Source organism: Elephantulus edwardii, unplaced genomic scaffold, assembly GCF_000299155.1.
Source record: "Elephantulus edwardii isolate Elephantulus edwardi_28Jun2011 unplaced genomic scaffold, EleEdw1.0 scaffold00104, whole genome shotgun sequence".
NCBI classification, from domain to species: Eukaryota; Metazoa; Chordata; class Mammalia; order Macroscelidea; family Macroscelididae; genus Elephantulus; species Elephantulus edwardii.
Genome location: NW_006399854.1, coordinates 1,985,362 through 2,013,229, shown reverse-complemented (window position 1 = coordinate 2,013,229; position 27,868 = coordinate 1,985,362). Strand labels below are relative to the sequence as shown.

Here is a 27,868-nt window from a genome sequence, read left to right as displayed (position 1 = left end):
TATTTCATTAAATTCTTCTGTATCTGCCAATTCCTTTCGATACAATGACTCAATATATTCCTTCCATCTTCTTTTGATACCTCCTGGATCATTTAACATCCTGCCTAAAGCATCCTTGATTGTAGCAATGAAAATACACTCTATTTAAAAAAGGCTGGTTACCAACATCACAAAATACCCTTTTGCTCTGCTCTTGGGCACTGAGCATGCTCAGGTTCACCCAAGACAAGGAGCTGAGTCATGCTTCCAGATGAGCCAGAAATTGTGACCAGTGTGGCCATGTTGGTTCTAAATGGACCTGGCCTCACAAACATAGACTTCTTGAGCTGAACTACTCAGGATACAGTTCAATGTCAAGGACAAGCAAGTGGAAAGATTAGCACATTGAGAAAGACCCAACACAAAGTACGGAAGAATTCAGATCCAGATCAAGGGGTGGGGGTCAGAGACAGTTGATAATCCCTAAAATATGAGTAAGCCCGACAAACATTTTTAATTGCGGACAAGCGAAAGCTGCCGAGTTAAGCTTAGCTGCAGCCAGAACAGCGAATGAGCATGACACTTTCTTGCTTGGCTACAGAGAGAAGTAAGTATGTCTGCATGCCCTGGACAAGGATCTGTCTGGACCACAGGTGAAACTGCCTACTTGTTAGACCCAGCATTCGAATCTAACAGCCTTTATGGCATAAGAGGATGCCATATAATTTAGACACAGGGCTGAGCCCCAAGAAATTTACAGCCTGCCTTGTCTTATCTCACACAGGAGGATTTAGATGTAGAGGACAGTGCAGGGGTCTTAAAAGTGGGTTTGTGGTTGTGAGAAGCATGGGGAGTGAAGACAGCATTCTTGGTGCATTAAGAATGCAGTAATGCAGTAATGAATCAATTTATGTAGCACCATCTGTGATCTCCTAGCATTTGTGAGAGTCTAGATATTCCTGGGAAATGTAGATTTCCTGCTAAAGCTCATTGATTTATATCATCTACTCATGCAGGATAACTGTAACTCGAGAGGCAGAATGTGACAGAGTGGGTCCTGAGCGTATTATAGACTCATGATGTTCCGAATAAAGTCTCCTAATATAAACACGTAGAGCCTTTTGTCTAATCCCATCAGTTTAGAGATAAAGAAATCTTTTATCAGCAACAACCAGATTTTCTCAAAAGCCCACTCCTTGTTGGAAGTCACTTGCCACTGATGCTTTGGGACATGCCTGGTGGCTCACCTGTTCCAACATGTCTTTTGGCAGATCCTCCTGTTCGTCCATCGTTAGAATTGCCCGTTTGATTTCATCATTAGATAATTTTAACCTGGAGAGAGAACATTTTGCTGTTAACAATATTGGCTTGAGTATTAAAATTTAATACAAGATAATTCATTTCACGGCACCAGCTGCTGGTTTTCAAGTTGGTTTTTTTCTCCTCAAAATCCCTTAGTGAAAGCTTATTTCCTCACAATACTGTACCTAAAAATAGTGTTTTGAAACTGCCTTAACATTCTTTTGGGGCTTTGTAATGCTCTGTTGACACAAGAGAACAAAGCTGTTATGTTCTATCATTTAGTTTGCTTAAGCAAGGGATTGGAAGATCATAAATGGGGAAACACAGCAATTTTCTTTTATATATAGTATCCAAGAATTGCAGGTGAGAGGGGAAAACTGTATTTTGAACTTGATTACATGTCAGAAGTGTTTAAAGTTTGCTGTTAGTTTCAAAAGGAGTTAGTTGTGAGAAGGCCAGACTACTGCTAACAAGTGGAGCAACAGTTAACACAAAATAAAGCACATAGACACTTCATAGTGGAGCCACAAACAACTACGGTCTTCATGTTTTTCACATGAAGAAGAAACTCAGGCTCAGAATGGCTAGGCTAAGGCATTTGTCCAAGTTCAAACATTTGCCAGTGGCAATACAAAACATGAACCCAAGACTTCTGACTAACCCCATCAATTGTCCTGATAAGAAGTTGCTCTGATATCTCAAAGGCAGGCGGTTTGAACCCACCAGCTACTTGATGGGAGAAAAATAAGCAATCTCTTCCTGTGTGATCTACAGCCCCACTGGAGGCTCAGCTCTTGATTCCAACCCAATGGTACATAACAATATAACCAATTGTCTTAATGGGGGCAGTCAGAGCAAAGAATCTATCTAATTATTGCCTGTAACAAGGGATTCATTCCTTTATTAGACACACATTTATTTTAAAAATTTTATCTTCTTATAGTCTACCACTTGTTGTGTCAGAACCAACCCATAGCTGACCCTCCAGTGGATTTCAGAGGCTAGTTAACTGCACAGGTGACTGCCCATCCTTCTCCCATGGAGCACCTGGTGGATTAGAACTGTGTGCCTTTGGGACTGCAGCGGTTTCTTGCCACTACGTCTCCAGGGCTCTCTAGCCCACCATAAATGTGATCCATTAATGTCATCTGATGTGTTTGTCTATTCTTTGCTTTTCAAGAATAATCATATTTAGGATGTGAGATAGATTCATACATAAAAGAGGAAGTTGTACACATATCCTATGTAACACCTGAAAGCAGGGTCTGAGCATCAGACAGGACGGACCCAAGTCTTGGCTCTGACACCTAGTGGTCAGTGCGCACTTTGGAAAAATTTTTATCAGGCTTCGGTTTCTTCATCTGTAAAATAGATATAATAGCTCTATAAAAGGAAGGAGAGGGGGAAAGACATTTGTGGGGGCGAGAGGGATTAGCTGGCGTAACATGTATAGGATGCATAGCCTCAGTGAGGAAATCAACCATCCAGTGGTACAAAAGGTCAATCAAAGGGGGGCTAACCGAAAAGATGGAGGTCTGAGTTCACCTCGAGGCACGTAGGAAAAAACCCCAGCAACCCAATTCTAAAAAAATCAGTCTTAGAGAAGGCTAAGGAGCAGGTTCCTATTCGGACTCACATGGGGTCACCATGAGTCAGAACTGACTTGGTGGCAGCTCAATTTTTCTAATGAGTAGAATTCCCTACTATAGAAAGGAGGAGGGTAGGAGGAGGAGAAAGGGGGAACCCCTCAGTAGCAGTGCTTTTATAACCTTAATAATTAAGGTTCAGTCATTTGATCCTTAAAGAGTGCTTATAATACAGCTATTATGAACATGTCCTAAAGCACTCTCATACTCATTATTTCCTGAGTTTCCTCCCTGAGTACAATGCCTATTAGGCTCAGGGAGTAGTTAAAAAAAGAAATTGGAAGATGTAGCCCTTATTTTTAAGGTGGTTCTAATGTTGGGAAAGTCAAATGACAAGCTGAAACCCTCCTGACACAGTGTTGTAAAATGTGCACTTATCCCAGGTCTCATAAATGAGAGGGTCAAATAAGCATGTGCATGTGTGTACATGTGTGCATTTGAGTGTAAGTGTTAGGAGAACGAAGGACAAAGACAAAAGAAAAAAAAAGACCTGCCAGGTGGGGTTGGACAAAACACATCCCACCATAAACACTCGTTTGTCCTTTTCTCTCTCGATTTGACACTGTTAAAACAACACACCCTACTATTTAAACTCGATTTTGTTGTCACATGCCAATAAGTAAGAAAGAGCAGGAACAAATTTGAGAATCTTGTTGTGCTTATACCATTCTTCCCTAGTTCATGTTTTTCTATTCAAAGACAGCTTCTAGGCAAAATGCCAAACTGTCTATATTAAAAAAATAAGCCCTACTCTCTCACCTGATTCCATCATGAGTCTCTGTAATCATGCCCCGGACAACCGATCCTTCACAAACAAGTTTACCAGAACCTCATGACAGGAAACAATGCAGCTAAACTGACATGAGTAACCAAAACCCCAAAATTGTTGCTCTCAAGTAAATGAGGACTCACAGCGACCTTGCAGGACAGAGAACTTGCCCATAGGGTTTCCAAGGCTGCATTCTTTATAGAAGACAACTATCTCATGTTTTTCTCAGAGTGTCTGGTGGGTTAAAACAGTCAACCTTTCAGTCAGCAGCCAAGGACTTAACCACTGCGTTACTAGGACTTTTGAGTAAAGTAGAAGATGTGGGGGAAACTATTAGAGACTCAAGTTCTCTATCGCACGTGCTCTGGATAGCCCTAGATGCATGCGGACACTGATGGCTCTGGAAGAGCCCCTGCATGGGGTAAACATGTTTCAATGCTACATTAAAAGGCTGGAGATTTGTGTCCTCCTAGAGGCACCTCAGAAGAAAGTCCTGGTGACCAGCTTATGACAAGTCAGCCACTGAAAACTTTACGGAGCACAGTTCCACTCCACACCCTCTACACACATGAGGTCGTCATGATTCAGAACTGACTTAATAGCAATTGGTTTCTAAAAAGCTCTTGAGACAATGTAAGTTGCAAACACCATGGAACGACCACGCAAGGCGAAGGACAGGACTGTCAGAAAAGTTGGAGCTGCCATTAACGAAAACCAAATGGTTGCAGCACAACATCTATAATCATCCCAAGAAGTGCTGTGCTCATAAGAAAAAGAAATAAAATTAGCTCTGTGTCCTTTTCACACCGAGCTGAAGAAACCATTTTATGGTGCAGCAGCTCAACTAAGCCCTTCTGTTTTGCATTTAAAAAGAAAAGGAGTTGAAAATCAGAGTGAGAACAATACTTGGAGTATCAGATTTGCATTTCATTAGCTCCCCATATGGGGAGCAGAACTTCTAGCTTTTGAAATTGTATATATTTATGCTCCTCAACCCCCCAGAGGCTGTCTGGACTAAACACTAGCTCTAATTCATAACAATTTTGGTTTCTCTTAATGTGGCCCACAAAGAGACTGGAGACTTTAATGGATGGTACTTAAGAAAATCTACCTGTCAACATGCCGCCTCGCACGTGGCCAGTTGGATCAGACAAAGAAACTGTACCTTCAGGAGAGGAGAGAAGGATATGCCGCCCTGGGGGTGGGGTGGGTGCTGTGCTATAGGTTCTTAGGATCATCTGTCATCCACAAAATGAGTCTCTAATCTCTGTAATTTAAGGACCCTACAGATTCTAACCTCTTAATTGCTTTTAAAGCTTGGCAGTATTCTGCTGTGCTGGAGGGTGGTAACTTTTGAGACATCGCCTCAATGTTCTTTATGAGGCAGGAAGCAAACCAGCCATCTTAAATGGTATTTAACTCTACCTTGCTCTATGCAAGCATTTCAAAAATTTGCCAGGAGAATTGGAACATCCAGGCATAATTAAATGGAGTTAAGGATGGAAGGCTAGATCAGCGTGCAGCTTTATTAGCTCTGCTTCAGTGGACTTAAGCCAAATCTCCACGACTTTCAAGTAGCTTTTTGTGGTTTACTACACCCAGGCTGCCGTGTTAAGTGAGCATTTGGAAAGAGAAAAAAAAAAAAAAGAAATGGCACATTTTGTAAAACTGTATTTCAAATGGGATGACTTGGCAGTATAAACCTGCTTTCAAGTTTCTTTCTTTTCTGGTCTTTGTTGTTTTTTTCTTTTCTTTTTTTTTTTAAAAAAAAAAAAAGAAAAGAAGAAGGCCTCTGAGAAGAAGAGAGGTTCATATTAGAACATACATTTGAAATTGCTTTATGTCATTGAGGAAGCTCTGGTGGCCTAGTCTGTAGGGAGTTGAGATGCTAACTGAAAGGCCTTGCCTCCTTGCGAGTTCAAATCCACCTGTGGCTTCTTGGGACAAAGGAGGGTGATCTCTTCCCATGAGATTTACACTCACAGAAACCCAATGACGAGCCAAAGGCAATGAGTTGTTGTGCACCAATAAGTCTCAGCTGATCCTCCAGTACACACGTTTTCAGAGGCGGTCAGTCACACAAGAGGAGACGGCTCATCTTTCTCCTGCAGAGCTGCTGGTGGATTTGAACAGCATGCCTTTGGGTTGGCAGCACACTAAGCCCCCAGAGTAATATACTTCATCTACGCACATGCAGAAGAAAAGTTGGGGCTCACTCTGCCACAGGCTAGAGGGGTCGGTTGCAGCTGCTTCATTCTAAAGTTGGAATGTCCACTCTACTCATCCTTTCTGTAAACAGCATGATTCTTGGTCCATGCAGAGTCCACTGCAAATCCACACCCTCTAAGCAGTTTCTTTCCAAGAGTTGCAAGTGATCTTAACTGCTCACATGTGTGGCCATGAGAAGGGCCTGCATCTCATCCCCTGCCTTGACTTCTGGCACAAGATCCTTCCCAGAGACCGTTGGGCTCCTGACAGGGCCCAGAAGGTAACCCTGACAAAAGGTTCCACTAACACCTGTATCACACAAGTAAGGAAGAGCTTTAAAGGGTAACCAAACACCAAATGCAGGTTCACGCACGACAATGGGTTAAAGGGTAGCCAAAGTAATGAGTGCACTCACGACAATGGACTCAATGAAATATATCGCAAGCCTTCCTCCCCACCTGAGGAATCTGGTGTAGGGACTACACTGCTGGGAGAGAAATTCCTAGTGAGCAAGATAAGAGAGAGAGAAGTCTGCCAGCTTTTGAGAATGAAATAAGAAGAAGAAAGTGTAGACAGGAAGGAAATCTTGACATCATCTTTGAAACATTTCTATTCATTGTCCTTGTGTTGAAAATCTGTCACCAAGTCCAGTGGAGGGTTTCTTCCTATCACTCTGCTCTGTTTCTCATCATGTCTCATCTGGGCAACAGAGAGACTTCTATGTGATGGCTGTCACCCTTCCCTCCAGCTTCGGACTCCTTCCAACCTACTCTGCAGACCCTGAAGAGACCAAGATCCTATGAAAATCACCAACACCACGAACCAACCCACTGCACTAATTCTCAACCCCATGGGTACTGTAAGGGCTGCCATTAACTCCACAGCAATCCAGTGCAGGTATCGTGCAGGTAACCACTCTTATGTTCTCCATTTTACAAAGGAGGAGGTTAAGACTTAAACCTGGGTTAACTCACTGGACAAAGACTTCAGGATCTATTTTCTAGGTCCATCTAATATGTTTAAGCTCAGAAGTCCAGCAGATACATCTCTGCTGCGATCCCAGGGCTACAAGCTATGCAGATTCCCTTTCGGTGCCTTTGCACCTTCAGCAGGCCTCACTTGACACTCCATCCCCCTGCTCTCTGCCTGTCTGCGGTCACCCTTCCTCAAGGCCCAGCACACCCAGCTTGGGCCCCTTTCTCACTTTGATGTGTTTTCGCTCTTTTTGTTCTGACTATTTGAAACCCTGCTTAAATCCACCAGTCACTCCTCTGGAGAAAGATGGAGCAGTCTGTTTCTGTAGAGACTCCAGCCTTGGAAACCCTACGGGGCAGTTCTACTCTGTCCTGTGGGGTCACTATGAATAGTGCTGGGTATGGCAGTCAGCACAGTGCTGGGGGGCAGGGGTGGGAGGTAAAGAGCTTCATAGCGGTGACTGTCTAAGAAAAAATAGTTTAAAATACACTTTCTATTTCATATACTGCCACCTCCCTACTCCTTAAATTAAGATCCTGTTGTTCTGTGCTGTTTAGAAGGAATACATTTCATAGCTGACCCTCCAGTGGGTTCTTGCATGCTATAAAATGCACAGGAGGAAACTGTCTATATTTCTCGAGCGGAACAAGTGGTGGATTCAAACTGTCTGCCTTTGTGTTGGTAGTCGCAACTCTGTACCACAAGGCCACTATTGTTGCTGTTAGGTTCCGTCAACTCATAGTGACCCTCTGAACAATCGATCTGAACCCTGTCCTATGCTGTGTTGCTTCGTTAACTCTGCTATACTCACACAGGGCCCTCCTACAGTTCTTGTGATCCTCGGTCCTAACTCTATTCCCACTTGTTTGTCCTTTTGGCAGTCTGTGGGATATTTTGTACCCTTCTCCAATACTACAATGCAACATTGACTCTTCTTCTATCATCCTTATTGTCCAATTTACAAATGCATACCAAGCAACTGAAAAGACTTGGCTTGGATTAGGCCACCAGAGCTCCCAAAATTAAGATCTTACCTCCTTCTAGGTTTAAGAATGTAACTGGTGACAAGTGCAGAAAGTCAGCCAGGTATACTGCTGACTGGTTAAAAATATACATAATAAAAACACATTCAAATTAAAACTGCATAATTTCTCTCACCATTTCCACGGTCTATGTATCAGTCATGGGTTTTCCTGACAAAAGATTAATGCTAGTGACCAGAAAACTCTGCACAGCACTGAGTGCCCTGGGAGAAAAGAGGCTTGAGAATCTGATCAATAAGGCCCAATTATTGTGCGGTCACCTGAGACTCCAAATCACTTTGTTATACTCAACCCACCTATTAATTATGCTCACTGTAACAACAGCTTCTCCTTAAATTGCATTCTAATTAATAATGTAATGGATATGATACAGTTCTTAAAATTGTCATCGAGAGAGTTTAGATATGCTCGACTTCTATGTCCCACACACTCTTGACGCCTTTGAGGTAACAAGGGAATTACATACCACAAATATGAAATAATTCCTTCTATAATAGGATGGGAAATTTGCCAGAGAGAGTTGTAAGCTTATCTAAAACTTGTGTAATTATCCTGGTTGGCACCTAGCACTGAGAATTATCTGTCTCTGAGAAACTGGGTCACAGTCTTTTTTTATTCCTATAGGGATACAAATGCCAGCTAGGTTCAGAGCGATAAATTCCTTTGTCAAGTTGTTTGAAAGTGCTTATCTGGACTGTGAAAGCACAAAATGATGTGTCTAATAGGGAGAAAAATCTAGAATTGCAATTGTCTTTGAAAGTAAATTTAAATGAAAATTGTTAATTAAAAAACCTTTTTAACTTAGCTACTCAAATTATTTGAATATGAAAACTCCATACTTTGCACACACTAGGGTGCAAGACAGGGCAAGGTTCAGGTCTGGTATTCATAGGGTCACTATGAGGCGTAGCTGATTTAATAGCACCCAACACCAACAAACAATAGAGGGAGAAAAAGCAGACCTTCACATTCTTTTCTCCAGGGGTAGCTCTGGTGGCCTAGTGGAAAGGAGCTGCATTGTAATTCCAAACCCACCAGCTGCTCTGAGTGTGAAAGAAGGGCCATCTCTTCTGTGCAATTTTCTACCTGTGAAAACCTGCCGGATGATCAGAGGGTCAGCTAGGAGTTGATTTCCCCCCCAGTAGTGCCTTTCTAAAGGTTGATACACGGTTTGACTGGTCCACGTGTTCACGGAGCCAAATTGAAAATGAAAACTCACTGCCATGGAGTCTATTCTTCCTCCCAGTGACCCCTCCATCCAGCTCCCAAGGCTGTAAATCTTAATGGGAGGAGATGGTCCATATTTCTCCTGCAGAACCACTGGTGGATTCGGACTGCCGGAGACACACAGCCTTTAGATTATCAGCCCAACATGCTGAGGACTCACTGCCAGAGCTGCCAGAACAGGGCTTTGCTGTGTATAAAGAGCCAGCCGTGGGCAGAGGCTAAATGTTCAGAGGACAGCTCTTGTTACCTGTCATTAGTTGTATTAAAATTCAATGGTTTAAGTGTCAATTTCTCTTTCACTGAAAGGCACCTGCTTCCTAAAGTAATACATATATACCCAGCTAACAATCAAACGCCCACACTGACAACTGAGCTGTAGTTCTTTGTGTGAAACGAAATTTACTCTAAGCCTATCAAAAAGAGAACTACCGCTTTTCCACTTCTGAAAAGAAAAGACATCTTACGCCAGTTTCGAGGCATATGCAACATTCTTTCCAGACTCTAACTAATGTGACTTCTCTTTAAAGCTCCAAAGCTCAAGATTCTTTTAATTTACTTCCTAAGCATTAAGTATCTTTGCCCAACGTGAAAGTCCTTTTTAGAGAAAAGAAACCAGAGAGAACAGCCACTTGAAATACTCGGGACAGCCCAATACATTACCCAAAGCTGTGGCCGGACTGCAGTGTCCCCCCCGCACCTTCCCCCCAGTTTCTTCTTTTCAAGTTCCAAGGCCATGATGGTTCACTAATTATGAAAATGACATTTTTTAATTGAGCTGAACTGTATAAATTAGCATTTCATTGAGGCCAAAAATGTACTTTTTACAGTCATAAAAATGTTCAATAAAAGATCATGGGATCATATAAACTTTAAGTATCAAAAGGTAACATTAGAAAGCAAAATAAAACAAAAAGCACTCATCATTGGATCCTGATAGTGTTACTGAATGGCTAAAATATCTCTGGAGGCATAAAAACAGAACTAAAAGTAAAATGCTATCTACTTTGTCAATAATGTCCATTTTAAAGGCCCTTGGGGCAGGTGAGACAAGGCATGCTAATTTAGGATGCTCTGATTTTTAAACTCAGAAATCTGTAGAAATTAATCTCCAAGGCCTTCTAGCTCTGATATATTCCACTAGGGAAAGTCAGCTAAAAAGCTCTCTTCACCTTAAATGGCAGAGAACACAAAGAAATAGATTCAGCAGAGTGCTATTTAAAAACAATAAATTACAAACATGTGGTTTGGAGTCACACAAAGAAAAGTTGGTCCCACTACTAAAACATTTATTTGACATTAACAATACCTCGATAGAAGGATGTTGCAATTCTGAGCCCTTCGACCATCAATCACAGAAAGCTCTTTGACTTTAAATTTGGAACTCAGTGTGTCATCAATGGCATCTGCTTCTTTCTATAAAGAGCACAAAAGAAATCTATCAAAGTCAAACAGTGACACTCAGGCTTCAGACCCAGGTTTGCGTTACATTTTCTGCTTACACACTTGCATGTAGGCACGCACGCGCACACATACACTTTACATGTACACAGGCAAAGCTGAGGGAGGTGGGGAGCACAAGGGGGGATAGGGGAATGGAGACAAAGACCACGCTCTAGTTGACAAAGGCAAGTAATGAGAAAAGCTGACCACCCACGTTTGAAAAGCATTGTTTGGAAGTACAAAGTGTTTCAAACTTGAAGATGCTAAGTGTGCATAAATTACCAGTAAGTGGTGCCCGCCCTTTGTCCCTCAAATCCCTACGGCTAGCTGATAGAAGAACTGTCACTATGAATCAAGCTCAACTGAGGCTGGCCAATGCTGGTTCTAGCCATTTGTAGGGCCCATTCACCCCAGAACCATTTGCATCCTGAACTCTCATGGAGCTGAACAATACAACCTCCCAAACGTCTCCAAGTACAGCATGAAATTCCACATCCCACGTCTTTCATTATCTTGGTGCTTCATGGACAACAGGGAGGGGGATCAGCTCAAGGCATTAGTTCAATTACTCGAATTCACAGTAAACCACGAGTTGCAAGCCCCACTGTTGTACAAAAAGCTACAAGCGATGACAGCCAATCATAACTTATGATGGAATAGGCATAGAACACGTGGAATACTATTTGAGTAACTGAGTATTGGAGGTATTGCAAAATAACAGAAAGGGAAAGAACAGACTAATTTGTTATTTTTTGATATTTAGTATCAAGTTTTATTTTATTAGAGGTCAAGATCAATTAAAAACTACTTCAGGCCATTTTTAAAATGTAAGGAAACCAAGAACCTCTGGAGTGAGAGAATAGTTTTGTAGGAAACAAAGATGACATGGAATTAATAGCAAGAGGGATCACATGATTGAATTTCAATTGTCTGCTGTGCTGAGGCTCTGGGTATACCTCAATAGCTACTTAGTTTAGAGCTGAAGACCCAGTGTGGAATTACCTAGCATGGCATTACGCTGTCTCAAATAAAAAAGATAATAAAGAATATCAAGCTTACAGTGAGCCAAGCAGTTCTAATGTGCATGGTTTAGGCAGCAGCTCACTTACCTGCTTGGAGTTACTGCTCACAAAGAAATCCTACAGCCATGGCAGAAGCATGGAAAAGGTAAAATCAACACATGCAGTTCAGAAATCACAGCCAAAACAGGGCAAAGTCAAAGCATCGAGGAAGTCAGTCATACAAGGTAAGGTGCTGCTTCTGCCTTCTAGAAGCACCACGAGAAGTGACGAGGTTGAAAGAGATGAACTGAAGGCAGTGATGAGCAGTGTTCAGCATTCAGTGTAGTACCAGAAAAAGATATTTATTTGCTCTATTTGATGGCAAATAAAATTCAGAAAAGGGCAGGCTTTGGTCAGCTCTTGAAAGAACCAAGCTGAGCAAAGAACAAATGAGTTCCATTTACTCAACATGGTATTTCATCTGAAGCAGGAAAATACCAATCAATTCCATCAACTTGGGGTAAATGTCTCCCATAGCAAAACATGCCTATTTTGGAGGTGTGTAGAGGAGTGTGGAAAAAAGAAATGTCCTGCTTTCCCATGTCATAAGCAAGGAGTTGAGAAAAAAACAAGACAAATGAAGAAGATGATATCAGCAATACTGGTTGCCTCGTGGTAAGGAGCTACACTGTAATCCCAAAGGTACATGGTTCGAATCTACCAGCTGCTCCAGGGAGGAAGGATGGGTAATCTCCTCCCATACACTTAACTGTCTCGGAAAACACACTGCACGGTCCACCATGGGTCAATTCTTACTCAACTGCACACAACAAGGACAAAACCAGCAGTGGGTGAGGAGGGAGCTTTGGTGGCCTGGTGAGTAAGGAGTTGTCCTACCAACCCAGACACACACAGTTTGAATCCACCAGCTGCTCCATGACAGAGAAATGGGCAAACTCCTCCCGTGAAATTTATTGCCTCTGAAAATCTGCTGGAGGGCCAGCGATCAGTCAGTTCTGATTCAATGGCACCTAACAACAACAACAACAACAACAATGGAGAAGGAATTGTGCTACCATCCCAAAGGCATGTGGCTGGAATCTACCAGCTGTCCTGCTACTTGATAGCACATAACAACAATACTCTTTAGAGGGTCCAAACAAAATCTGTGGGTGCTATGGATAGGTATGAGTTAAAGGGCATAATACCCAATTAGCATGTGGTCCAGTGGTGTGGAGCCATATGGCTCTGCCCCAGGGTGTTCAAGGATGCAAGGTCAAGAGACTGCTCTCAACTAGTTCATAGAAAAGACACACAGGAAAAAACAAAAGGCAAACAGTCCACTGACACGTGTAGAAAAAGTTACAGCTTTTGTTGCGTATTTTTGCAATGCTGGAATGAATGAGTGAAGCTTCAGTGTGCAAAACACACTGTGGCTTTTGAGCCAAAAGCTTGCACAACCAGCAGACTCTTGAAGGTCTCACTGGTCTTGGCAGCACTGCCGAAGCCAATTTTACACAGATGAGCGGTTTCACATAGTTCTGTTGGGAAAGAAAAACCTTCCTTCCCTTGTTCCATCCATGTAAGGAGGGCTTGCTTTTCTACAATGGCTCTTAGAAAAGAAATCGATAACCCAAATAAATCTTCCTTTCTGATGTCACAGCTTTCCTTGGTCTCCGTTGTAACTGTTGAGTTTTGACTCTTACACAGTTCCATGGGACTTTTTTCCATAAATGTGTTTTCCTTTCAAGGGGCAGAAACTACTTGGTAAAATGAATTCTGTAAGGTCATTCTGAACTCCTTCTCTTGCTTAAAGAGACAATGGTTAGTTGAATTTTGAGCCTGTTCTTGTTTGTCTTCAAGGACATTTTTACAACGTATTCTAAACTGTAAGTTTTCACTGTTAAGACATTAAGTCTTCTATCCTCCAGTGCAATGGGCTTCAAATTGGGCAACTGTCATTTAGTGGGTGTTTGATCCTACACTACTCCCTCTATCTATAAAACACAAGTAACAACTGGATTATTATGGTGAAGATTAAATATGATAATGTATACAAAGCATTTTGTATAGTCCCTCATACATATTCATGAACTCAATACTTGACAGCTATCATATAGTACAATTATCTCTTCAAGCTGAAGATCAAGTTCATTTCCCTCCTTTTGTTCTGCTTGCAGTTGAGGTAAAGGACAGCTGGTCAAGGTCCCCTATTTGTAACAATAACAGCCATGTGTGTGACATGGTGGTTACTGTCGTGTGTACTAAGTTGATTCTGAATCATGGTTACCCGATAGGACAAAGGGTTTCCTAGGCTGTTATCTTTACAGGAGCAGATCACTCAGTCTTTTCACCTGCAGAGCCACAAGTGGGCTACACTGCCATTGTCTCGGCAGCCAAGTGCTTAACTGCTGTACCACCAGGGATCCTTAGAAGTATGACTGTGTGGAGCTAGGTAGTTTATCTTATCTTTCCCAAGAAGAAGCTGAGAAATTCACAGGAGACTATGGTTAGTTCGCTTCCTGGAGTTTCCTTATCCAAATATAATTTTATTAGCATATTATAACTAAAATTACAAAGCCTATCAGTTTCACTAGGTGGGGCATGTTAATGATGTTTCCAGGCTTCTTCAAATCAGTTAACTTTAAAAAAATCCTTAAATTATGCACTCAAAAGTCATAAAGAAAACTTAAGACAGAACCAGAACCAGAACCAAGGCCAAAATGTTCAGTTGAAACTGATCCATATCTAACTCTCCATTGGATTTCAGATGCTGTAAATCATATGGGAGGGGACTGTCCATTTTCCTCTTGTGGAAATAAATAAAATCACTACAAATTGGCTTGGGGCCAAACAGAATTATCTATATCTGGCTCCTAACAGGATGTCTGATTTTCCAGATGACTTCTAGCATAGGAATTAGAGTGTGGAATATAAATAGGAAGTTGAGACTTGTGTTTTCAGTTCTGAGAGGTTCCTATAGATATGGTTCCATGATAAAATAATAACAGAATACTTTTTAGGTAATGGCAACATTTCCATGAATCTCTTTTGTAGTTGAGATATCTTTGTAAACATGATAAAAGCTGGGGGTGGAGGCTCATTCCAGAAAAATGTTACACACTAATATTAACATACATACTAATTCTTACAGCTTACATTTGGACCAATAATACTAATTCTTAATATGAGCCCATTTTTAGAGCCTGTAACTTACACTTCATTCCTAAGACAGAGCTTTCTAAAAGTTGTGAACACTAAAACACAATTTACAGGAATCTCTTTTTCATTTATGTGACATGCCCAAAGATTACATTTATTGAGATAAAGATCTTAAGCCATTCCACCTTACAATGTGAAAATAAATTTTAAAAAGAAGACACCAAAGGATGAGGCAATGAGTCCCCCAGAACGACCTGTGCGTTCCTTATTAGTAGAAGTTGGAGTTGGGACTCTTCTGTTCTCTAAATAAAAGTGGGGAGACCTTGAAATGTTATCTTATGTGCTCATAATCGGGACCCTTTCAGATGGGGCAGTTTTAGACAAAGAGCAGGGAAGTAACATCTAGATAGTAAGTTGCTAATTTGTTGCTACAGAAATAGAAACTTTTTATGTGAGTGTAGCGCCTATAGCTCAATTCTCTTTTAAGCACCCTGCATATTACTGTTCCAATAGAGAGAAATGAATTTATAAGCTCAAGATGAAATCTGATAAAAACTAAATGAACATTATTTAATTGTATCTGAGATAGTACCACTATACAATGTGCTACACTATGTATAAAAGTAAATCTTTTATGTGTGAGAAGCAGGTCTAATGTAATTCTAATGGGAAAAGGGGCCCTGAGATGCAAGAAATTGACTTTCAAATGAACTTTTGGAATGTGAGTAGGTGAATGACTTAACACTATTCAATTCCATTTCATGGGCACATAAGCCTACATAATCAGTGCTGCACACCTTTGATATCTATACTAGGAATGGGGGGCGGGGAGCCCAACAACCCGAAACCTTCTCAATAGGGGTGGCCTTGTTCTTAAAAGTAGAGTTCAAGAAAATCCTCTACAAGGCTTGTCATTCAGAATGAATAAAAACCCATGTACCACAAAGAAAAAAGTGTAACTGAGAATTCTGCCACTTATAAAGCTAACTCTTGCATCTGTTGGGATAACACACTAAGCCATGTTTTGGTCTATAAAATATGAATCATATACTTGTAGAGTTGATGTTAAATACGAATTAAATAAGAAAATACATATAAGATCTTTAAGGGAACTAAATTTTAGGTTTGTCGAGATTGGTAACTGTGTGTAATAAACTGTGTATAATATATCAGGAATATAATGGATATTTAAGAATTGCTATCTTCTTTTCTCTTCTATTGTAGTGATTTCTATTAGTGGTTATTTTTTTTTCCTCTCTTTGCTACTCTAGGCTATAAGTTACTTTGTGTGCCTATACAACATTTTAAATACATTTGCCTCATTTTAAGTCCTTCCTAAAGAACTTCCAACACAAAGCAGACAGTGTTAAGTATCTGCCCTTACTTTAATGCTATACTTCCCCTTAACTCAGACATATTTTATGTGTATACGTTATGTTCTCTAAACCTCACTCCCTAGTGCTCACCAAAATGATATTAATTTAAGTTACTGATATTCTTCTTCAAAATTTTATTCTGTGTGGTGTTGCTGCTGTATGCCCACATGCCTCTCTGAGAAACTGGCCTGGTCAAACAACTGGCTGAAGTCCACAGAGTCTGACTAGGGTTTCAGAACGCTGGAAGGCAGAAAGAGGAGACAGGGAGGGGAGCAGAAATAGGTTCCCAGTAGTCACTTGGGAATGGAAAAAGAGAGCAGTTCAAGTGTGATAATTACATAATGCATTGCCAAGACTGAAATAAAAATGCAGAGATCTTTTGATGTTGCCATTAATTATGACATTAGGGGACTCAATGACAGGCACCTACTTTATTCTATCCTACATAATCTTACTAGAATATTTGCACCTTTCTAGTTCTACCCTTCAACTTTCAGTAAATTCAATAAAATAGCTCATTATTATTGAGCCTTACTTAGGAAACTGATTTTTGGTTGGTTTGGTGTGGTTTTATTTTTTTAAATCTTTCCCCCTTTGCTTGTGCTGAGAGAGGAGGATAAGGAGAATTACTTTAGGTGAGCAAGTGGGTGAGCAAGTGGGATGAATTGTCTCCTCCGTAAGTGCTATTGAAAATATGGTCACGAGTCTTACTTTCAAGCCTACTTTAGTGCTGAGTGCAGATGAAATGCTCTGGTATATCCTGACTGGGAGGACTACTGATTACTTAAACAGTGACTGGTTGCTAGGAGATAATTACTCAATGGCTAGGCTTTATGCAAGCCTTCCTTCCCAAGCTCCTGAGCACTGTCCACATATTTGTCCCAGAGCATTTTGGCAGCATCCTTCTGCACCTTCTGCTGAAAGCTAGTTAATTATGAGTCTTGTAAACTTGGGTCTTTCAACCACCTGCCTCCGTAATAAATACAACCGACATGCTCAGGCTTGAACAGCATCATTAGGATTTGCTGCTGCCTTTCTGTCATTTTATTTGCCTCTCAAAGTTCCCAAACCTCCAATCTTTAGCAGGCAGAATGGACTTGCATTAGAGGTAAAAAGTGGAGTGGGGAATCCATAGCATATAACCAAGCCATAGAGTTCATTAATCTACTATAAAATGTGTTAGTGTGCTAAGGCATCATGTCTAGGCCCAGGGTCATCTTCCTAGAATGGCAGGGAGAGAGGAGGTGTGGTATGTATCTGCAGAGTATCTGCTGTATGAAATATCTGCTCTCTTCTCAAAGCAAGTGTCTTACTTTTCTAATAGAGTATAACATCTCTCCATCTCCGTCACTAGCCTTTTAGATGGCGTGTGTAAATCACAACAATTTGTCGTCTTTCTTTCATGGGACCCAAACTGCATGTCACCGTTGCAGGATTCCACTTGTATTTTCACATTTATTAAAGCAGCAGTCAAGGGACTGCAGCGAAGCTTTTCTTCTCTGAGACGAAAATATCCTGGCTAAAGAAACATCATAATTTCCTTTCTTTCTTCTTTTCATTTCAGACAAAGGCCATTAAAAACAATACAGAACGACTCTCAGCTTTTATTTTCCCCCAGCCATAGCCCATCTTCTGCTAGGTGTTCAGCACGTCTCTTCCAAGAGGCTCCTATGTGGGACCTGAGCCAAGCATAGGCAGAACAGGAAGTCTGCTGCCTCTCTGAGGATACTCCACCCTGGGCATGATTCACGGCACAGCTGAGCCCAAGGAAAGCCCCCGTACATATGGCCGCCACTCAGAGTTCCTGTTTAAGAGACACTCCGCTCCTTCCCAACTCCTCTCCTTCATTTATCCTCAAGAATATTTCTTCTCATCCTCTGGGGTTCAACTTCTACTCCAGTGCCTATTTTGGAGCCCACGCCACCTTTTTTGGGTCTTCTGAAACTTTCTGTACCTAGACTCTCTGACCTTTTCTGGCCCATTCTTAAATTATCTACCAACAAGCCAATTTGTGGGGTATCAAATACTGCACAGATCAGCCCAGGGCTTTGCTAGTGACACTGCTACCTGGGTACACATTCATGTGCATAGTCAGCAAGCAATGAACAGATGCTCTTGCTCCTATTATGAAATCATCACTCATTTTTCTTATTGTACTATGGTTTATTTTTTAATTGAGATTTTAATGAAAGTTTATAAAGAACTTGGATTTCCATTTATTCATTGTTGCACATTTGCCTCTCTGTCTCCTCTCCCCGCAGTTCACTTTATTCTTTGGGAAAAAAGTTCTTTCACTGTTATCCAAGTCAGCCCCAAACCCCCTCACCCCCAGACTACTTGACTATGCAGCTCTTATTCTGGACTCTTGTCATGCCAACAATAACTAACCATATATTCCTTTCATACAGTTCTCTCCTCTGTTTCAATGTCGTGTACATTATTTATCCCCACTTTTCTTAGTTCCCCCTAAACCCCCATTTCAGTCCTGTTTTATTAGTGGCAATCACTTTTTAATAACTTTGCTGGATTCCCTCCTCTTCTGTGTCTCTACTGTCTGCACAGTTTTGCAACCCTACTTCAGAATTTCTATCATGTTCATAACTCAGTAAAAACTTTGCAGCTTCTTTCTAGCTGCCAGATTACATTCACTCATCTATCCCCATACTTATAAATGGAGTCTTATTGTTAAATGCACTGTACTGTTAACCAAAAGGCCCAGAATCTCTGGTCGTTTTAATCCACCAGAGGAGAAAGCTCAGCAGTCTCCTCCCATTATGATTTACAGCTTCAGAACCTCTATGGAAGGTCAACGTGGGCTTAACAGCAGTGAACTGAGACTTCTAATGGTTCTATCTGGTTCTAAAAGCAGCCCAATTCTGGTAAGAACCATTTGATATTATAAAAATAGTGGCACTTGAGCATTTGATTTCTTCTAACTTCAGGAAGAGGAAAGAAAATCAGCATCAGCCTAAGGCTGGTCCCTATGAAGTAAAAGTCAGACATAAGTACCCTTCAACCTTTTTACCAGTTCTGACACCAGCTGTTCCTCCTACAGCATTCTTTTTCTCTGCTGAGTCTGATAATCTGTCTCAACGGCCACACAGAGTTTAGACTATACTTACAGTTATGGGGCTTGTTAGGGCCGTAACAATCGTCCGGACTGGAACAATTCTCTGATCAGAACAGCCTCTTCTCAGCTGTACAGACACCAGGTTACGAAGTCTTCTATCAAGGACCTCATATACCTTCAACGTGTACGGACACTGATGGGTACACACACGCAGACACACATACCATCCTGCTTTTCAGGAACATAACCAGGCAGACAAACAGCCTAGACCTAAGATGACAGATGGCCCAGAGATTGTGCATAATGACGTGGGTTTTGTTTTCCACTGTCTGGGGGAACATGCTATTACCTGCTGTCTTTGGTAGGCAGAAAAAGTTCTTTCCAAGTCTTCAAGATCTAGAATTTTAAAGACTTTTGAATCATCAATTTCCATCCATACTGTTCCTTCGAGTTTGTTCTATAAAGATCAAGTTAATAAATGCTTAGTTTTACGGTTGTATCAAACAAGAACAGGTATGGTTACAAAAAAGAACAAAGCTGATGTTCCAAATTATCCATTCCACCCACCAGATGGTCAAAGTGAGCTGGTCTGTGTAACCCATGAGTCATTTGAGAAGGGATGTGACTTAAACAGAAGCTAGTGAGGTCCTCTACTCAATACCAGGAAGTCATATGACTGTGCGAGCGGCTCTCCCATTCAGTGAGAGGGCACAAGGAGCTGCTGACACCAAGTATCATGGGAACCAAACATGGGGACACACGGCTTACCTCAGGCAGCTTAGACCAATTGAACGATTTCAGGGCATTTGTCGGCTGAGGAATATTTTTCTTCTTAAGTGCCAGTCCCAGGGGAGCACCAGGCGGTGGCATGATCCCTCCTCCCAGGGGAGGAGGTCCGGGAGGAGGTGGCGGGCCACCTGGAGGAAGGGGGGGAGGGGGAGGGGGATGTAATCCACCAGGGGGCAGTGGGGGAGGTGGAAGAGGAAGGTTAGCGCCTGGGACTGCCGATGGGAAGGGTCCTCCTGGGGCTCCAGGCGAGGGTCCACCTGGGACTGACGCACAGACAGCCCTCTGCAAAGGCAGAAACAGGAGAGGAGAAGATCAATGGAAGTACTTTACAGTTTATGTATGACTTTAAGAGTTTTGAACTTTGCCAGACATGTGTATCATGGCAAAATTCACACTGACTACGAGTGAGGTTGAATGGAACAGTAAGTCAAGTGGACTTTTAGGGTCTTCATTCAATGCCATTCTATCAATCACGGTTTTGAAGTTGGGAGTCTACTGTCTATTTTAAGGAATTCGCCTATCTCTGTCAGCCTTCTCCATCATACAACTTTGTCTTCACGAGATCAGACTTCATCTAAAGTTTTTAATGTGGTTCATAGGATTGCTATGAGTCACTTGATTTGACAGCACTCAATAACAACAATCACTTTCACAATGGGCTTGTATTTAGAATGTCTACTCCAAACCTCTGTTCTGAGACTGAGTTATCACAGAATAACTGAGTCTCATGACCACTGATCAGTCATGCTTAGGGTCTCATTTCCCCACCAGAAGTCCTCAACGCGAGGACAGGCTGCAGGGGACGGGAGGCCTCCGCAGCCCCAGGCCTGGGAGCCCTGCCCCGTGTGCTCACCCTGCTGAGCTCGTGCAGCTGTGCCATGAGGTCTGCCACCTGCTGCTTGACCTGCTTGTGCTCACTTGTCTCCTTCTCAAGTTTCTCCTTCATTTTATTCAAGGTCTGCATCATCTCTTCCTTCTCCTGGGTCTTGGCATCACACTCACGCTCTTTCTTTTCCAATTTCTGTTGTAGTTCATTGTGTTCTATGCATGGAAACAAGGGGACAAGAAATGGGGTGAGGCATCCAAGGGTGAATGTTTTCCTCTAAAAAGAAAAGGAACTGGGGCTGATGGGAGATTTTGGGTGACTCCAGGTAAAATCCTCTCCTCTTGATCCCAGCGAGGTGAGCTACTCACAGTTGAACAGGGGCTCATGTTTGGAGTGGAGCTTTGGAACGTTAGCCTTATTAACTGCATTTTGCAAAGGGCTGAAGTAAAACAGTCAAAACTTCAAAAAGGAAACCAGAGTTGATCTGAGCAAGTACATACCAAGCAGAATGGTCCCTGTTTGGTGTTTAATTCAGAATCTTGTCACAGAAGTGGCCTCTTTAGCAGTACTAGGAAAATGAATATTACGAGTCTAATTTCAAAAGCAAAAATTGAGGACAGAAATCCAGCCTCTACTAGGTTTGCTGGCTGGCTTTTGATGAGCAAAAGGGCTGAAAAGGAAGCTCTCTCATTGTGGGTTAGAGCGGCTTCCAGACCCACTATGTGTCCCCACACGGAGCCATTTCTCTCATCCCCTTTAGGAGGGCTACTTAGACTCAAAGCATTTTATGTTTCAGGCAAACAATTATTAAACTTTGTGAAAGCAAATGTAATCATTTCAGTATTAAACTTTTCAAAGGGAGCAGTAGTTTGGGTTAAGCATGAGAAGGAAGTTAAATTGGGGAGAAAATAAACTCTCAGCTGTAATTTTACTGACTTCTCTGTTTTTGCGACAATGGAATGGGGCCTCTAATTTAGCATCCTGATTACTCACAGGGTCAATGAATATAAGCTTGCTGACTCTAACAGGGACAGGAAACGATGAGCTTTGGAAAAATGGAACAAATGAAGTTTAAGCTGTAGATTTAAGCTTCAATTGCTTGGCCTCAATTCTTATTCTTTTTATATCAATAAATCCACAAGAGATAAAGTCCACTGGGGCAGATCTAGACAAGCTGGTCTCTATTACAGAATTTGATACCACATTTAAATTCTTCCCTCTCTGCCTCTTTCAATTCTCCTCCCCCAAAATCAGAGTTTTCAGAGAGGGGTTCAAACCACTAAAATCCTTGCCTCTTCATTCATACCAAACCTAACAGTGAGAGAAACAGTAGCCTGCTTTTTGTATTGATTTTTTTTTGGTTTGTTTTTTTATCCTAGCTTCTTTAAAGTCATCCGAAAATGACCTAATTTTCCTTCTATCTCCATATCATTGCTCTTTGACAATTATTCGATTAAGAATGTGCATTCTACCACTTGTTATTAAAAAAAAAAATCACTGCGTCAAGTCAGAATCCACTCACAGCTGACCATCCAGCAGGTTTTCAGAGGCTAGAAAATGCATGGAAGGAGACTGCCCATCTTTCTCCCTTGAAGTCACTGTTGAACCATCAGAAGTGCCATATTGGGGTAGTACGTAACTCTATGGCTACATCACCAGAGCTACCTTTACTTGTTATTAGCCTTTGTCAAATATGGCTGTAATTCACAATTATCTTGCCCTGATTCCGGGAATCAATTCCAAAGCTCTGGATGGAGATTTGAGCTCTGTGCTTTTCAAATGCTCCTCAGATAATCCGGCTATAGACCTCTTAGGCTTAGGAACCTTTAGCCTAAAAGAGTCAATCCACAAATTGCATCCATTTACCATGCAATTACTAGGTTTTTATTGAGCACTCATTTGCCACATTATTCCACAAGAATTCTCCTAAATATTTTCTACCTTTCAGGTCCATAGCACTTCCGATCTCCTCATAGTCTCTACCCTTCAACTAATTTGTCAAAGTCTGTCTCTGTTAATTCAACTTTGCAACTTGATTCCAGAAAAGAGCCAATTTCCCCCACAATCTCTCTTCTTTTACACTTGACCATGATCTTACCTTACACCATCCCTTTCATGGAGCTCAGACACCTTCTCTTGTGCCATCTCAGCCTCCTAAATCCTGTAACAGTCACTATCATTTATCGAAGAGCTAACACTATGCTCAAGGCCTCCTAATTGTTTCCTTATATCTCTATTTTCCACAGACTCTTCATAACAACCCTCTGAGCTAGATTTAATCCTTACTTTACAAAGGCGGTTACTGAAGGAAAAGAGCACATTAGTTAGTCCACCCAACCAATTAATAAGGGGCAAAGTGAAGATTTAGGCCCAGAGTTCAGCACAATGCCTGACAAACACAGGCAGTCGATGACTATTCACTGGATGAATGAATGACTGACCTTGGAGTTTATGTTCTAAGGAGCCAACTCTATTTGCATATCATATCTGTATCTTTGTGCTCCAAAGTGTACACTAAAAATATTTAAACTTCCTCTTTGGTTTGATTTATCTTTACCCTGAGTTTTGGCCACTGTTTCTATTCTTCCCATAGTTGTTTCTGGAATTTGGTTATAAAAATACATGTGAAAACCTAGTTTATTTGAGAGCAATCCGGATTAGTAAATTATTATTGCTGTTGTGTGCTCTCAAGTAAGAACCAATTCCGGGCTGACCCATCAGGAGATTTTCAGAGACAGTCAATCCCATGGGAGGGGACTGCCCATCTTTCTCTGAAAGAGCAGTTGATGGATTTGAACTGTGTGCCTTTGGAATTGCGGCACAGCTTCTTACCATTAGGCCACCAGAGCTCCCAGGGTTAATGTGAGAAACCCATACTCTAACAGGGCTTCAGACTTGATCCTTTTCTGGAATCAGCCCTGTTTTGTGACTTAGGTGGAAAGTACAAATGTGATGAGAGGGAAGGAAATGCCAAGGCATAAGGAGCCTCTTAAGTCCATTAAACATGGGGATGAGTGTTACTGTATTTCACTGGCTGTGACTGAGGAACTGGGACAAGGAAAAGGAAGTCGGCCAACCTTCATGGTCAAAGAGCAGTGGCTGGGGTGAGGAATGACTGTTTTGAAAAAGGGGCTAGCTTAATTTGTCAATATTTTGAAGGAAGAAGGAACACTGCATTCATCGTTCTGAGTAGCTGGCACAGTGAAGGGCATCAATGTCCCTCCTGAAACTTGATTCTAAGCAATGCCATCAAAGACTTATGCAAACACTCACCAATAGCTGACCTGTTAGTGTTCCATAACAAGGTATCTGCAAAGGTCAGTGATATTCTGCATGATTTCTCTATTTACAACTGGTACCAAATTAAGGGCATACGGACACTCGGGCTGCAGAAGCCAAGCTTCCTGAGCTGCTCTGGTAAAATATCACACAGATAATGCTGGGCAGTCCCAAGTATCCTTTCCCACGATTACTGAAACCCACTACGTGTGGAAGAGCAATTATGGGGTAAGCGGAGCACTGGTTGGGATCAATGATATTGAGTAACACATGATAAGCTTTTCAAGAGATTTTACATATTTTGATGAAAGGATAAAGTATCTGCGAAAAGTCAGCACTTAAATTTCCTTAAGACATAAAAAGAAAATGGCAGTTTCATGTACCAAAGTCAACAGGAAAACAGGAAACTCAAGGTCACCCAAATAACAAGGCCTCTTCATTTACCTTTTCTCATTTTTTCTGCTTGTTCTTTCCATTGCTTAACTTCATTTTCATTAACCAACCTATGTAACAATTAAAAGAATAGTTATTACCAAAAAAACTCAAAACCCAAAAATGTCCTTCTGCTAAATGTAGGCCTCTTAGGTACACACCCCCCAAAAAAATACTGCAGAGAAAATCCTTAGCACACTTGAAAACAATTTAAATTCAGGCGTTACTTAGCTGTATCACGTGTGTATACATTGTAATTCAAGTTTGACTTATGAAACGGGTTAGCTTTCCCAACTGTTATTTTAAAGTAAGGTAAAATATGCACCTTCTATATCTCATTGACAACAAAGAAGAAACTTACATTCTTACGACATTCTTAATGTTAAAGTTTTCCAAAGGTGTTGAGTCAGGGTCTTGTCCTTTGTCGTTCTGAATAACAATTTGCTGTATAATTCTATCTAGTAACAGCCAGTACTGAACCGTGTTCCCACTTCTCTTATCTAAAAGGGAAAAGAATCATGGGTGAAAAGATCAAGACGTTCCTAAACCAGGATTAATATTGTGCAACTGTGCTCACTCTTCAGAGACACAGAGCACGAGAGATGTTTACAATGCCTGCACCAAGGGTTCCCGAGGTTTCTTGGATTTTGACATGTGATGGTCATTTATTTGATTTGAGAGGCACCCCACACCATTTTCTAACTGTGTTGTAAAACATATATTTATTTTTAAAACAGAAGCAATTTACGAATCACTTCATTTCAAGAATTTCACAATACTTCTTAAGTTTGTGTGGAGACATACATTCTATGTCCTATGAGCTATCATATAACTGAGGCTTGGAATTGCTGGTCTACACCCAATCTAATCTTCTCAGAAAGAGTCCTTTGGACAATGTCCAAACTTTCAGCAACACACATGTGAAGCACAGGCACACTCACAAGGCATTTGGAGGCAGTGGTGCAGGATGGACATGAAGTGAGGGTAGGCTTCGCTGTGCGTCAGCCTCTTCCTGGTCAGTTCAAACATCTGAGTTGCACTTTTTGTATCTATGTGAACCTATTCCATAAGAAAAAAACATGGGGGGGGGGGGGGGAAAGGGGGGGGGGGGGGGGGGGGGGGGGGACATGGGGGGGGGGGGGGGGTGTGGAAATCCAAGTCAACATAAAAGTTCTTTGATTTCCCCAAGGTAAGAAAATCCAAAGTAAAGAGAAACTAATCCTGCCACTGAGGTAGCAGAGCAGAAGTCTAATTTCACTCTTTAGTTGCACTGGTCCAAGACAACTCTACAGCACATGCTACGTGTAACTCTGTGAGCTGATGAGTGAAATCAGAGTGACGATAAGCATACATACCAGTTCAAATCTTTTGGCAAATTCTAGTTCATCTTCATTTCGGAGCATTTCAAAAAAGTCTAAATGCCTGAAAGTTAAGTAAAGAAAGTTATTCAAAGTAGTACATTCTACAGTCACAGAGCATGGATCTGGACACTAATACTAAGGTCTTTCCATAACTCTCAGAGGTTTCTTTTTAAGAAATAAGACAACAGCATTCTAATGCCTTCGTTTTACTAGGGTCCCCCGCCTCCTCCCAAAGAGTGAGGGTGGGAGAGAAGGGGAATCATCTGAGTGAAATGAGATCACAATAAAAGAAAACTTTCAAAGTCTAGGATGTCAAACCCATGCAACATAATTAATAAATGTCTACTGAAGTGTAACAACCAAGAAGTTCAGGTGAATTCACTCCGAAACTCCCTTTACAAGAAAACAAGCCATATGCCATATGACTAGTTAGGAATTAAAGCTCATAAAAGAGATGTTGATGTCATTCCCTCAAATATTTATTGAGCCCCTTCTATGTCTTCTACACATAAGAGATAGGTTGATAAGCTTTATGAAGGCAAATATTTCAGAGTAAATGGAATAAGGAGGAGGTGATTGATGTACAAACAGTGATGGCAAATGGATTCTCCTCAAGGAACAAGGAAAAGAGCAATTTGAACATCTGTGGAGAGACCTTTTGATCCTGGGGAAATAACACACCCAAGTGCAAAGGCGAGGTGTTTGGCTGTTCACTGAGTTTCAAGGACAAGAGCATGCTTGAGTGTGTGGATGAGGAGGGAGAGTGGTAGGAGAGGCCCAAGCCTATCTGAGAAACAGGAAAATGACTGCAAGCCAGAGCAGATGCTGAGGGAGGCCACTTACATCCAAAGAACAGCTATGAAGTATCAAGTGAGTCTACATATTTTACAGTCAATTTTACAACAGCCTTGAAAAGTCATCATCATTACTATTTTACACAAGTCTAAAAATAGTAAGATTCAGGAAAATTTAATACCTGCCAGGATACATAGCAAGAAACAGGTAGGTCTAGGATACAGGTTTTATGCTGAAACCCATACTGAGTTTTCTACACGATGTGCTACCTCCGCTCTTGAGAAAGTCCTACAGTGTAAATGGCATTAAGTTGAACTAACATTCTAGTTAGTCACTCTGGAGACTAAGGTGCATCTGATACAGACCATGTAATCACTTGTTATGTGTCAGAGAGCTGGACAATGACTAGGGAGGATAGAAAGATAATTGATGCCTTTGAGCTGTGGTGATGGAAAAGAGTATTGAATGTGCCACGGACTGCTAAGAAAACAAACAGAATTGCCCTGGAGAGGGTTAAACCAGGCTGTTCCTTGAAGGCAAGGATTCTGAGGCTCCGTCTAACATACTTTGGACATGTTGTTAGGAGGGACCGGTCCTTGGAGAGGGACATCATGCTTGGGAGGGTGGAGGGACAGCGCAGGAGGGGAAGACCCTCTATGAGGTGGATTGATTCAGTGACTGGGGTAATCGGGATGGGAGTGTCAGAGACAGTGCGATTGGCACAGGACAGAGCAGGGTTTAGGGCTGTTGTACATAGGGTCACTGAGTCACAAGCGACTCGACGGCACATAACAATAATAACAACAACAACAACAACATTCTAGTGCAAGCTCCTTCTTATAGTTCTAGGCACTCACAAGCTGGATTTCCCTGAAGTATCACATGACAACATGAAACAGTAGGCTGAGAAAAATAACCTTCGATCCCGCCAGTCTGACTTACCGATCTAATGTGGAATTTTCATGCTCTCTTAATTTATCTATTATAGGTTGAATTCCTAACATCAGAAATTCGTAACGAAGATGAAGTCTGAAGTCCAAACTTTCCTGAAAGTAAAAGGGTGATAAAATACATATTTATGGATCTTTAATTAGTTGTTGTTGTTGTTATGTGCCGTCGAGTCGTTTACGACTCATAGCGACCCTATGTACAACAGCCCTAAACCCTGCTCTATCCTGTGCCAATCTC

General features: G+C 41.5%; 1 protein-coding gene across 2 annotated transcripts in view; it reads right to left on the bottom strand.

Annotated features, from left to right (window-relative positions):
* Nucleotides 1-27,868, bottom strand: part of DAAM1 (dishevelled associated activator of morphogenesis 1) — a 137,489-nt gene that overhangs the window by 32,144 nt on the left and 77,477 nt on the right. The window contains exons 7-17 of one of the 2 annotated variants that reach the window (XM_006891771.1): nucleotides 27,623-27,726; nucleotides 25,880-25,946; nucleotides 25,466-25,583; nucleotides 24,886-25,024; nucleotides 24,537-24,595; nucleotides 20,841-21,028; nucleotides 19,967-20,269; nucleotides 19,548-19,655; nucleotides 11,699-11,728; nucleotides 10,456-10,562; nucleotides 1,227-1,311 (exon numbers count right to left, since the gene is read on the bottom strand). In XM_006891771.1, the coding sequence (XP_006891833.1) occupies nucleotides 1,227-1,311; nucleotides 10,456-10,562; nucleotides 11,699-11,728; nucleotides 19,548-19,655; nucleotides 19,967-20,269; nucleotides 20,841-21,028; nucleotides 24,537-24,595; nucleotides 24,886-25,024; nucleotides 25,466-25,583; nucleotides 25,880-25,946; nucleotides 27,623-27,726 (1,308 nt within the window). The remainder of the gene's footprint in view (nucleotides 1-1,226; nucleotides 1,312-10,455; nucleotides 10,563-11,698; nucleotides 11,729-19,547; nucleotides 19,656-19,966; nucleotides 20,270-20,840; nucleotides 21,029-24,536; nucleotides 24,596-24,885; nucleotides 25,025-25,465; nucleotides 25,584-25,879; nucleotides 25,947-27,622; nucleotides 27,727-27,868) is intronic. The other variant, XM_006891770.1, reaches the window with a different exon arrangement.